This window comes from Nomascus leucogenys, chromosome 8 (assembly GCF_006542625.1).
Source record: "Nomascus leucogenys isolate Asia chromosome 8, Asia_NLE_v1, whole genome shotgun sequence".
Classification (NCBI taxonomy): Eukaryota; Metazoa; Chordata; class Mammalia; order Primates; family Hylobatidae; genus Nomascus; species Nomascus leucogenys.
This window is the reverse complement of record NC_044388.1, coordinates 51145470-51158318: the sequence shown is the minus strand read 5'-3', so window position 1 is coordinate 51158318 and position 12849 is coordinate 51145470. Positions and strand designations below refer to the sequence as shown.

General features: G+C 41.9%; 1 protein-coding gene across 1 annotated transcript in view; it reads left to right on the top strand.

Moving 5' to 3' along the window:
* The first annotated feature begins 439 nt into the window (after positions 1-439).
* The window catches only part of MYLK4 (myosin light chain kinase family member 4), a 79761-nt gene continuing 67351 nt past the window's right edge, over positions 440-12849 (top strand). Inside the window, exon 1 of the mRNA XM_003272187.3 lies at positions 440-703. Coding sequence (XP_003272235.2) covers positions 545-703 — 159 coding nt within the window. The 5' untranslated portion in view covers positions 440-544. The remainder of the gene's footprint in view (positions 704-12849) is intronic.

Below are 12849 nucleotides of genomic sequence, written 5' to 3'. Positions count from 1 at the left end.
CTCATTTGGGGGCGATCCCTCTGGAGAGGGAGGCCAGGGGAAGCAGGAGAGACCCCTTCGGTGATAAGCCCTTCCCACGGGGCTGCAAAACCTGCGGTTCCAATTAAACCCAAAGATACTTTATATTTTACATCTAAGCTGGCCGCTTGATCTACAGCTTATTTTGTGCAATGAGGAGCATATTTCATCACCCGTGAATCTTGACATTGTTTCTTACTGTTTGCTTTTGTAGTTTTAAAGTGAAAAAAATTTTTTTCCTTTTAAAGTTCCAATGTTGGAAACTTAATATGAATGTTGGTATTTCTTTTCCTAATTTTGGATCCTCTCTCCAGTTTCAACAGAAGAGACTTCCAGATTCTCACTGGTCATTTTCCCAAGAAGTCAAATGCATGAATAAGTGATGAGAACTTTCTGTGTTTCCTTTCTCTGCAGTCAAGAGAAAGAAGCACGGAAGAGTCATAATTGTGTCTTGATTTATAAATCGGAGACAGAGGGAGACGAAAACCACACTCCAGAAAGTAGCTTAATCGGACTCACTACTAAGATGTTAAAAGTGAAGAGGCTGGAAGAATTCAACACGTGTTATAACAGCAAACAGCTGGAGAAAATGGCCTTTTTTCAGTGCAGGGAAGAGGTGGAGAAAGTGAAGTGTTTTCTGGAAGAAAATTCTGGGGACCAGGATTCAAGACCTGGACATCATGAGGTAATCATATTCTAATTTCGTCTCCTAAAAAGTATTCATTCTATCTTGCCTTTTCTAATGTCATGGAGCCACTTGTGAGTACAATTATGAATAGGCACCACTCCATTTTGCTTCACTGAGAATTGTGTGTGTCAACTATACAACTGTGTTTGGTAAATAATTAGGAGGCCTTTGAAACTGCATTTCTGCCAGCAGTCAACTTCCCTTTATAGTTAGTGGCTTAGGAGTTATACAGCCAGCTTGCGGAAATGAAGAAGAATCCTTTAACATGATGGATTTGGGCTTGAAATTCAGAAAAGGGCCTGAGAGGCACAACTGTTCTGCAGAAAGAAGTTTCTCCTTTCCTCCAGACCTTGAGTTCCTCACAGGGTAGATGGCAGAGCTGATGATAGTGAAGTTCAGAGAAGGGACAAGAAAGACTTGCTGATGGCACGACTGTGGGGCTTGTATCCTTCTCTGTGCAGAATGAGAGTTCTGAGCCCAATTCCAGCTGCTTGTTCTTGGGGAAAAAATATTAATTTAACCTAGGGTTTGCCACATCGGAATTAGTGAGATAATAGCAATTGTGAAAATTAAATGTGATCACATCTGTAAAGCGCTCTGCCTAGTATCTGTCACTAGAGTCAGCATTTACTATGCGTTAGCAGCAGCAGCAATTCCCTCCCCTGCCTTGGCCCAGTCAGTTCCTGCCCAGCATCCGTTGGCTCCTGGCCCGGTGGAAGCATCAAGCATTTTGCCGGTGCCTTCATTCCAGCACATGTAGTGGCTTTGAACATGTTGATCACCTTTCTCTAGACAAGGCTCCTTAAGATTGGGAAACCTCGTGTTGTTTGTTCATGTTTTCTCAGTTGCTTTCCCAGTAACGGGAACAAATAGGCACCAAAAGTGTTCTTGGAACACACAGATCTATTTAAGTGAATTCTGGTTGAGGGCTGGGAACCATTATTTTTGATAATCAGAGCAAGTGATTCTTATCAGGCAGGTTTGGAAAACATCCTTCTTTGCCCAGATACTGTTCTAAAAAACACTATTCAGGTAGGAAGGGCGTTTCTAACAATGCAATAGACAATGAAATAGAGATATTGTATATAAAAGGTCTAGGAGGCTTTTTATTGTAAGTGAATAAGAAATGACAAAATGTGCTGGAGAGAATAAATGAGTCAGATTGAAACAGATTTTTTCGAGACCTCTGCTTTCCCCATGAGTTCAATATAGACCAAGGAGAAATATCTACAGGCAAAATTAAGTGAGACATGACTTTCTCATTAGGGTTTTTAGTGGTACAAACAGGATAATTCTTTCCGTTTATTAATTTCAGTAGGACAGAGAAGACAAAATATTCTTGGATAACTTTGAAATCATCAACTAACCGTAATAGTTTATATGAATTTCATTATCTTTCAAGTACTGTTTTTCTCCAAATTCTATGATACAATTTTTATAAATAGGCAACACTCTAAAGCGTGAGATAAGCTGGACACATGGCTTATACCTGTAATCCCAGCACTTTGGGAGGCTGGGGCAGGAGAATCACTGGAGGCCAGGAGTTTGAGACCAGCCCAGGTGACATGGTGAGACGTCTATTTCTACAAAAATAAAAAAAATACAAATAAAGTAGCCCGGCATGGTGGCACACATCTGTAGTCCCAGCTACTTGGGAGGCTGAGGCAGGAGGATTGCTTGAGCCCGGGAGTTCAAGGCTGCAGCGAGCTATGATCACACCACTGCTCTCTAGCGTGGGCAACAGAGCAAGACCCTGTTTCTGAAGATAAAAAAAAGTGTGATAGTGCTAAGTTGGAACATAAATATATGTAGGGATATTACTTTTGTGATAGCCAACTGCATCCAGAAGTTGATGATTTGGAAGTTAAATGTTTTTAGGGTGTTTTTGAGGGAAAAACTGAGATTGTTATTTAACCCCTAGAAACCATCAGAGAATATCCTTTGTAGTAAAGTCTCATATCCCTTCTGTAACTTGGGCCTCCTGGCTTCGGTCCTGCAGTTGACACCCTGTGGAAGGTGGGAAGGAATCCCTAGGAGCTCCATGTGTCCCATTCAGTTTCTTACTTGTAAATGGAGAAGGGCCTAGAGATGACTGCAATAAATTTCCCTGTCTATCTCCGTCCACGTGGAGAGTGGATAGGTGCACGTCTCAGAGGCACAGAGTTCTCCTTTCCATGGCCTGAGCCCCTGCCTGTCCAGTTGGTGGGTGCCAGGGCAGCCAGCAGGCTTGGCAGCGGGTGGGTGGAGAAGGACATTCCAGCAGCTCAGATGTCTTCAGGTATGCAGACAGAGCTAGATTAACACGTCTTCATCTTCTGCTGGGGCAGCAGTAAATCTTTAAAATGCCACTCTTTTCTCTCCAGGGACTATAAAAACGTGCTTGTCGATTTTCTCCACCTATTCCCCTTTCTCTCTCATCCCTTCTCTCTTTGAGGAGATTAGCACGGCTAATCATAGTAGAAACATCCCCTGTGGTGCACTGGAAAGAATGTACTCTGAATTTCAGACTCTGGTGACATGAAAGCTTTGTCCTGGAAGCTTGCAGTGCAGTTTCTTTAGAGTCTGGAACTACTCTCCAGTCCCAATAGGGGAAGAATTTTATATAGATTTAACAACTTATATTTGTTAAAAATAGTTTGATAAAACTCAGATTCTTTTTGTTTTCCTGCTCTTAATCAGATTTTTCTATTTCTTTTATTTTTCTTCTACTGAATTTGTTTTTAGCTATCTTCCTTCTTTCCTCTATGTTTTACTGAGTTTATGAAACACTTCATAGCCTTCTTTTCTTCCTTCTACTTAAGTAGTTCTTGTTCTTTTAATTTTTCTTTCTTTCTTTTTTATTTTATTTTATTTTTTTTATTGTTTGAGACAGAGTCTCGCTCTGTCGCCCAGGCTGGAGTGCAGTGGTGCGAGCTCAGCTCACTGCAACCTCCGTCTCCCAGGTTGAAGCAATTCTCCTGCCTTAGCCTCCTGAGTAGCTGGGATTACAGGCGAGCGCCACCACGCCCGACTCGTTGTTTTTTTTTTTTATATTTTTAGTAGAGACGGGGTTTCACCACATTGGTCAGGCTGGTCTCAAACTCCTGACCTCATGATGCACCCACCTAGGCCTCCCAAAGTGCTGAGATTACAGGCATGAGCCACTGCACCCAGCCTTGTTCTTCTAATTTTTCTTTTTTGTTTCTTTCTTTTCTTTTTCTTTTTCTTTTTTTTTTTTTTGAGACAGGGTCTCACTCTGTCGCCCAGGCTGGAGTGCGGTGGTGTGATCTCAGCTCACTGCAGCTTTGACCTCCCTGGCTCAAGTGATTCTCCTGCCTCAGCCTCCCAAGTAGCTGGGACTAGGCATGCACCACCACCCATGGCTACTTTCTGCATTTTTGTCAAGGCAGGGTCTCCCTGTGTTGCTCACACTGGTCTTAAACTCCTGGGCTGAAGCGATCCTCCCACCTTGGCCCCCGGAGTGCTGGAATTATAGGCATGAGCTGCTACGTGTGGCCTATTTTTCCTACTTTCCTTTTTATTCTGTTTTCTAGTGACTTTTCTCATTCTATTATGTTCCAAAGGCTGTTCAAAATCACCTAAATTCTACCTACTGTGTAAAATTTTAAAAGTTTTCAGCCGATAACCATATGCCGTAATAAACTAGATCTAAACATACGTACATGGTGTGGTGCTGAAATCAAGTAAAATTTACAAAACCAAATTGATCTGACTCATATGAGTGATGAGCTTGATAGCTACTGTGTCCATACCATTAAGTTATAAATGATGAACAGGTTTCATAACTATAATTAGTATTATTTTTGTACAGTTGAATCTGGGTTTTTTTTCTTTTGTCAGTTCTCTGTTATCGATACAGTAACTAGCCCTTGTGTTGTATTTCCCTCAGATTTACTTGAATATTTAGTAGGATCTCTTGTCTCATATACACCCTCACACCCCTCTGCTTAATGAAACACAAATGTGCCCGGTAATATTCTCAGCCAAGCATTCGGCCCTGTGTGCTTCTCACTGCTTTCCTCCGTGTACCACCCAATCCCTGCTCCTGAGGCCTGGGGTTGTCTGTGCTCACCTCCTCGTCCCTTGGTTTTCCCCACCTTCCTGTTCACCCCTAGTTACTCGTCCTCCATCCAAAAGGCATGGTCCCAAGTGTAAAAGTAGGACACAGATTATGAATGCTCACTCTACAAAAATATGTCAGCATGGCCCACCATTCCACATCCGTGCCTAGAAGACCCCTAAGGAAATCATTTCCGAATTTATCTTAACCCTTGTTGATTTGTGTTTAAAAGCCTTCCTTCATAGGGGATAATTCCTTTTTAAAACCTGGCTGAAGTTCTTCCATATCCCAACCAGGGGGTATCCCAAAGCTGTGGGGGTAGAAACAGGCATAGCCCCAGCAGACTCGGGACCCCACAGTCCCCAGAGTGTTTAAATGCCCGGTACAAATGCTCCCTAGACCAAGCAAAGCAAAATGTTTATTAACAGGATGTGCAGCGGGACAGAGTGGGTTGGAGTAAAGTGTGAATTTTCCTATTTTGATTGCAGTTGGTGGATTTAACACCAGGTGGCATTTCCTGACCATCTGCTGTGAAATTGTACCATCAGCACCATCCATAATGACTATAACTTAGATCTCAAAATAACAAGGCCGAGGGCTGAGGTTTTGTGATTTTTCAAGTTGCATTTCACCACCCCCATCCCTGCGCTCCTCACCCTGTAAGGGCAGGAGAAAGCTCCCTGGCGGTGGCCCAGCCTTGGCAGCCAGCAGATGCCAGATACAGTGGTGCTAATTGTCCTTGAACTGGGAACAAATGCGCATTCACGGCGTCGTAAATTATTGCCAGCAGTCTCCCGATGCCCCTACACCTGTTTCAGATCTGTCACACAAGGCCATCATATTTTTCCTTTTAAAGAGGCAGATTATTTGCTGATCACGTAACCGGAGACGTCTAGTGCAGGACTCTGCAAGAACTCTCTGTAATTCGGTGACACCCACTCCTCAGGGCAGAGCAAAGGGTGACACTGCTTGAGAAGTGCTGGTGCTAGATCAGGGCAGGGAAGGAACACATAAGCCAAGCGACGTCCACAGCTGCTCCCAGAGAATGGACTTCACACTCAGAAGAAAAGATGTCTGGGTTGTAGGTAGCGTGTGCCTTCTCTCGTCTTCAGTTCTCTGGCGCTTGATCCGGTTCGTGATGACCCGGGGAGGCCACTGGCAGGCTCCCGCTCTTGAGGACGTACAGGTAGTAAAATCACCTTTATCTAAGACAGATTCATTTTGTTCAAATGTTTCCAACCTGGGAGTGATGCTTGCCAAAGAAAATGGAATGTATGCCCTGGCTGAATCTTTGCCCAGAACCCTGGTCTTAGGGACAGTTGAGGTAATAATAGTGGCATGTGGCACATTTCAACCTTACAAACACTTGCACCAACTTTTGGGGAACCTCACGGGCAGGGATTCCCTGTGCATATTAAAGTTGGTGATCTGTTTTTGTTTCTGAGAGCTAAAAATAATGTCCGTATCTCTTCCTTCTCCTACTTCTTATATGACTTATAAAAAGAAAACAAAACATAAGCAAAAGTGCTTCTACTCTTACTAAGAAATCGATTGCAAACACAGCACCTGCGGTGATCAGCCCTTCTGAGCATAGCCTTCTCTGCTTTCTCCTTTGAGCTGTCACCTGATAATGCGTTTCATGGAATACCATAGCTATTCCAGGAATGGAATTCAGTGAGGAGCATAGCAGAATTCTGGAAGAAGAGAAATAATTCCTATTCTAAGAATTTTAGCACTTTTCAAGAGGGTATTCATTTTGGGGAAGACAGCTCTTTGCACATATTTAACTCTTATCAATTAGCATGTGATAAATTATTTTTAAAACAATATACCACAGTTTAGAAAGCACTATGAAAACAGTTGGAATCATTGTTCCTGTCTGAAGGTGGGTTTCTGGCGGTGTTTCTCAGCTTTTTTTCATTATCATCCACCCCTTCCTACACTTCTTAGGGTTTTTTCCCCTTAGTTGACTCCTCCCATTAAATTTTAATACCACATATATACTGCATACCTGTTGATGCATTGTTTGTATATCTGTGCTTCATACGTAAAAAGAGTTAAGATTTTTTTCACACCTCCCCAGGAGAACCAATTTTCACTCCTTTGGGGTGCTATTGCCCCATTGACAATGCATGCAGTTAAAAAAATTTCTCTAGGGGAGTTAGACAATCTATCCCTGTACCTGTGTATAAATGCCTTATTTATTCTTATTCAACAAGAAGCCACCAACTCGGCATCTTGTTGGTGTTCAGAAGTCGGAGAGCTCTAGGGGTCAGCCTTTCCGCATGGCCTGAGCCTTTCCCAGGGACCTTTCCACAGCAAATATTTCTGGAGCATCAAGTTCATATGAAGAGGAATTGCCCAGTCTTGGAATGGTTTGTCAATCATCTGATCTGTCTTAGTTGAGGACAAAGTGAAAGAGATGGAAGAAAGGAAGAGATTGTTTTTTTAAGTAAGCAATCATAAAACATCATAATTCTCTTTAGGTCTGACCTAACATCATGGTTAAGTCTGTGTTTTTAGGCAGTCACTGTTGCCCGAGTGTTAATCATTTTTCGCCGTTTATCGTATCTCCTGTGGGAGGTGCCAAGAGGACTACATTTCTCCTATGGGAAATACTGAGGACTTTCATTTTCCATGTGGAAAAGAATGTGTTACTCACTCAAGCTGTGAGATCGTAGCCCTCAGAGCCTTTCCCAGTGAAAAGGCCAACAAGTTATGTGAGTTAATTAGGAGTATTATGGATGTATATTTCAGAATGTTTTTGCAACTTTTTAGCCATAAAATCTCTCTTAAATTAGAGTGTACATGTCCTCATAGCTTTTCTTATTGCTAATGAGTATTTAGAAATGTGAGCAAACTATTGTCTTTGAAACATCTACAAGCACAGCAGTTCTAAGAACTGTCTTTTGTAGAGGTATCAGTTAATCCTATTTATGATATGAATGTGCTCTATCTCCATTCAGGACAGAGCAATAAAAAGGTTTTCCAATGTACTGTGTATAGGTACCTGCCCATGTAAATTCTGAGTGTCCTTGACCAAATGCACAGATGAGTCATACTTATGTGTATGTTGTTTCAGCTTCTTAGAGTAATTAAAATTATGATAGTTTCATGCCATTTCTGTTGTTTTAATATGAGAAAAAAGATCTTTATTTGCTCTCTCTGAAAGTTAAAACAACGTCGTCAAAAATACAAATATTGCAAATCAAGTCTGTGTACCTAAGAGAATGGTTAGCATACTTGATAACAAAATTCCTAAATATAGATGCCCAAACTACGATCCTATCCACTTACCTAAAACATAATGGTTATAAAAGGCACATTTATCTATTAGTTTTCCAGATCTTTTTTTCACACACCACTATCGTGATTTTTGCTATATTTACATGCTATCTTTATTCCTATTAATATTTTTCATATGTTGAGTCATTTAAAACATTTTTAGCCAAAGCAAAACTAAAGTGAAATCATCTGGTTTTGATGTTTTATTTATAGATTTCTAATGCACAGTAACACACACATAAGTTTGAAAAATGGTTTGTTACTGTATGATCTAAAACCACCTAAGTTCTCTCGCAATGTAGCAGCCCCAAACTCAGTCTCTGGACATCTGACTCACGAAGCTATTCCAGGTCTTTGCCCTGTGGTATTTGGTTCTTTCACTTATTTCTCATTTTCTGCCCACCACATGGTGACAATAATAACAAAGTCCACTTCCCTCAAGAGAGCAGACATGGAGAAGACTGATCGTAGGCAGCATTTAGTACAGAAAATGAGTAACAGGTAAAGTTTATGTAGGATTTCTTATGTGACCGGCACCATGTCTCTACAATGTCATTCCTGAGTTCCTACCAGAAAGCAGAGCCCAAGCATGCATGAGCGTAGCTTGTTTTGTGAACTGACTCCAGGGAATAAGTGTGGGCTTGAGGAGTATGAAACAAGGAAGGAGAGAAGCCCCAACAAGGTTGAGTTGCCAAACTCGCTACTTCAGACAGGATGACCTCAGAGCCACCTGCCCATAGGACTGAAGCAGGCACTGGCACTGATTCCCCAGGCACCATCTCCAACTTCGGGGGGTCTTGTGGAGTGACTATCCCCCTGGCATTTTCAGTTGTGTATGCATAAATGCCAATTCCCAAGAAGGTCCTGCAGCAATGCCAGAGAACCCTGGCGAGAAGGCATAATGCAGTGGCCTGAGGTGAAGCACTTTCAGACTACACCTCTATGGAGCTGGTTGCCACAGTACTGGCTGGAGCAGAGGTGGGGGAGAGCATGCGTGGAGGACAAGGAGAGGTGCACGTATTCTGATGCCTTTAAAGTCTCACTGTCAGCCAGGAGGTAGGTACTATTTCCTCCACTTTACAGACCCAGGAAGGCTCATTGACCTGCCCAAAACACACATGCAAAAGAGCTGGGCTTTGAACCCCATGGTGGGCCCCTAGCTTGCACGCTATGCCACCGTGAAAGATTGTCCTGCTATACCCAACTTCGTGCTTCACAGTTAAATATCCTGTTCAAGATGAACCAGTGGGGTCAGGAGATGCAGCTTCCTGTCCTGGCTCCGCCCTTGCAGGGGAGTTCTTTAAGTTCTTTGCACAACAGTATATGCAGGTCAGTTTCTGCAGCCCTGTCTACTGCACAGGGTTGCTCTTAGGGACAAATAAAGTACCATGCATGTGTGAAAGTTCTTTGTAAAGTGTAAAATGCTGTATGTTAGTACTGCTATCAGTACATTTCTCTTAGGTGCTTAAGTGTATATAGGCCCTAGGTCTTTTAAATACAGACATACAACCTGCCAATTTGTATTAATTGTAATGATTTTTAATTGTATTAATTGTAATGATTTTTTAAAACCTCATTTGCTATTTTAAATAGGGAAAAGTATCTGATTTGCCAGTCCATTGAGGGTGATAGTATGCTATGTGCTCAACTGGATACCAGTATAAACATAATCCATGACTCATGGCTTCCTCCACTTGGGGTTTCAGATGCACACAGGTTGTCATGGCATTTCCATAGTGAATGGGACACTGAAGGCTGTGCTCTGACCCACAGGTTGTGACTCAAAGATTGGAGACCTTAATGCGTAGATCCTGAGGAACTTTGGGGGTCAGCTCATCCAAACCCTTCTCTGAAGAGAAACTGAAAGTCCGGGAAAAGTCAGATGGACTCATCCAAGATTCCTTAGTGTCTAAGCTTTCCTTTATGTATTTATGCCTAGATTCTGTATTAATTTACTCGGCAAATCATTACTGAGCCGCCACTGCACAAAAGACACTGTATTGGTTCTAGTCAGGCTCTCCAGTAGTGATCAGCCTGCCTTGGCCTCCCAAAGTGTTGGGATTACAGGTGTGAGCCACCGTGCCTGGCTGGTTGGTAGAATTCTTATCTCGACCTTGTAGGTGAGCAGACTGAGGCTTAGTGAGGTCAGGAACTGGCTCACAGTTATGAAGCTATATACCATCTGGTCTTTGAATGCATTTGCTTGCCCAACATACGAAATAGGTGCTTAGGTCTCTTTGTAGAAATTTTAACTGAATTCAAAATATTTATCAACTATTAACAATCCCAATAGAGTGGGACATATTTTACAACTGATAAACTTACATTAACATATCACTCAGAGTCCATGGTTCACATTATGGTTCACTCTTGTTGCTGCACATTCTGTGGGTTTGGACAAATATATAATAACAGTATCTACCGTTAAACAGTAACTTAAAAATTAAAAAGTGTCAAGATGAAACATTAAGTCTTTGAAAAGCTGCTATCAGTGATGAATTTTCTAAGGACAGTTTTTTTGCCACATGATCAGAAGTATGTTTTAATGATTGTTGCTTTGGTTGGTTGGTTGATTTCTTTATGCAACTACAGCCAGCCTAGATAGATGAAAACGTCCACTTTCTTTACCACCACAAATTCAGGTTCTTCTCTCCAACTGCAAGGTAACAGTGACCTCCAGTGGGGAAAAGTTGCAAAAGTTACTGCAGCAATGCAGTGAAGTCACAGCATTTTAAGCTAATCCTAATTGTTGGAACGAATGTCAGACCACTCTCAGCTCTCTGTTCGTAGACACAGAAGCTGCTAGGAAAGACTACACTGGAACTAATGATTCCCTCATGCATATAGAATAAGGCTGGAAGATTATAAACTAAATGCAGTTTGCCAGCATGCTCTAAAATACTTTGTTTCATTAAACCATGTATTAATATGTTTCCCATGCTCAGTATTTTGTTAATCATAATTAAGTCTTGACTACAGAGTGGAACTGACATTTCACTAAAGATAGATCAGGAAGGTGGGTAATCCAAAATTTATCCTGTTTAGCCTTTTACAGTGCCACCCACTTGCTAGTTTTGCAGGATTGCCTACTCACATATTTTGCCTAATAATGAGAAGTTATAATGTGACACATTCTTACTGTGCAATCTAGTTTCACATAAGACCACCAGCTGGAATTTCATTTCTGCTTCTTGCTACTTCTGTGACATGGAGAATATTATTTAGCCTCTTAACTATTTCCTCATCTGGGGTTAATAACATTGACCCCCCCGCCTCCCCCCCAGAGTTGTATAAAGCAGTTAACACAGTGCTTGGCTTAGAAAAGAAAAAAGCTGCATGAACAAAACAATACACTCTTACTATTAATGTAGCTACACTTTATACCATCTACCGTTCTAGTAATTTATGGGGCATGTTGTCTGTGACCCAATATCTTTCCTGCTCAGAGTCCTACAGATCTGGTTTCCTGAAGGACATTTTCTTCTTTCATGTCTTTCCACACCTAATTTCTTCCTGTGGGTGATGCTGTCAGGTTTCTCAGGCACTGGCCTGGGGTCCTGGCATCTTGATGCCACATTGCCTGGAACTATGGACTCCCCCTCCCTTCCCTGTCATATCCTGTCAGATACCAAATTCTGCACACGATTTCCTGAAATGTGTCTTACATCTCTCCTTTTCATGCCTACTGGTGTGACTGCAGAATGTGTTAGTTCCTCCCCACCCCAACTGTCCTCTAAGGATGTGAACAGACTAGTTGCCATCAGAGACTGAAGGAGAATGGAACTTCTTCCAGTCTGGCAAGAATAAGATGCCCAAGTACTACCAAGGTCACAGGTGTGAAAATGCCTTGGAAAATCAAAAGCATTAAGCAAGGCATAATGGTAGGATCGTTTTATTATTTTTATTATTTTTTGAGATGGAGTCTCACTCTGTCGCCAGGCTGGAGTGCGGTGGCACCATCTCGGCTCACTGCAACCTCCGCCTCCCAGGTTTAAGCGATTCTCCTGCCTTTGCTTCTGGAGTAGCTGGGACTACGGGCGGGCACCACCACGTGCAGCTAGTTTTGGTATTTTTGGTAGAGATGGGGTTTCACCATGTTAGAGATGTGACTCAAAAACTTAATTTCTGTTCTGCTTCATTGTTTTTCCCCAAACCTGTTCTCATTCTCTCTCCTCTTCTATGCCTTTTGAAATCCTTCAAGGCCAGAGTTAAATCTCACCACAGTTGATTCTAATTTTACCTCCCCAGTTTGCATTGATTACATACGCTGAGCCAGGTGTGTGCATAGTTTTGGGGCCCTGTGTGATAAATACTACGTCATGGGTTTGGACCTCCATTCCTGAAAAGCTGGAGCTCCCTCCCCATGGAGATCATTCTCTGTATTTCGTGGTATCCTTCGCATGAGACATGTCCATTCTCAATTGTGTACTAGTTTTTACCAATACATTTTAGGCATAATTTTGTCTTTGATGTCTTAGAAGTGAGGATAATGAGTAATGTACTTATTTCAAATATTTAAACAATGTAATGAATAGGGTCAGCCTTCATATAGCAGAATATTTGGAATAATATAGCGTTTGTATATTTTTTCCCAAGAGCTTCCAAGGATTGGATTTTTAATCATTTCTAGACTGGCAGAAGCAATTTTAAGCAGTCAGAGTGGCCTGACATGCCCTGGCTTTCTTCATTTACCTTCAGATCAGAGTGTCAAAAATGAGAGAAAAATACCTGTAGTTCTGGGTGCTTTCTGTCCCCTTATGAAGAAGAAGGCAACCTGATTCTTGTAAGTCAGGACTTG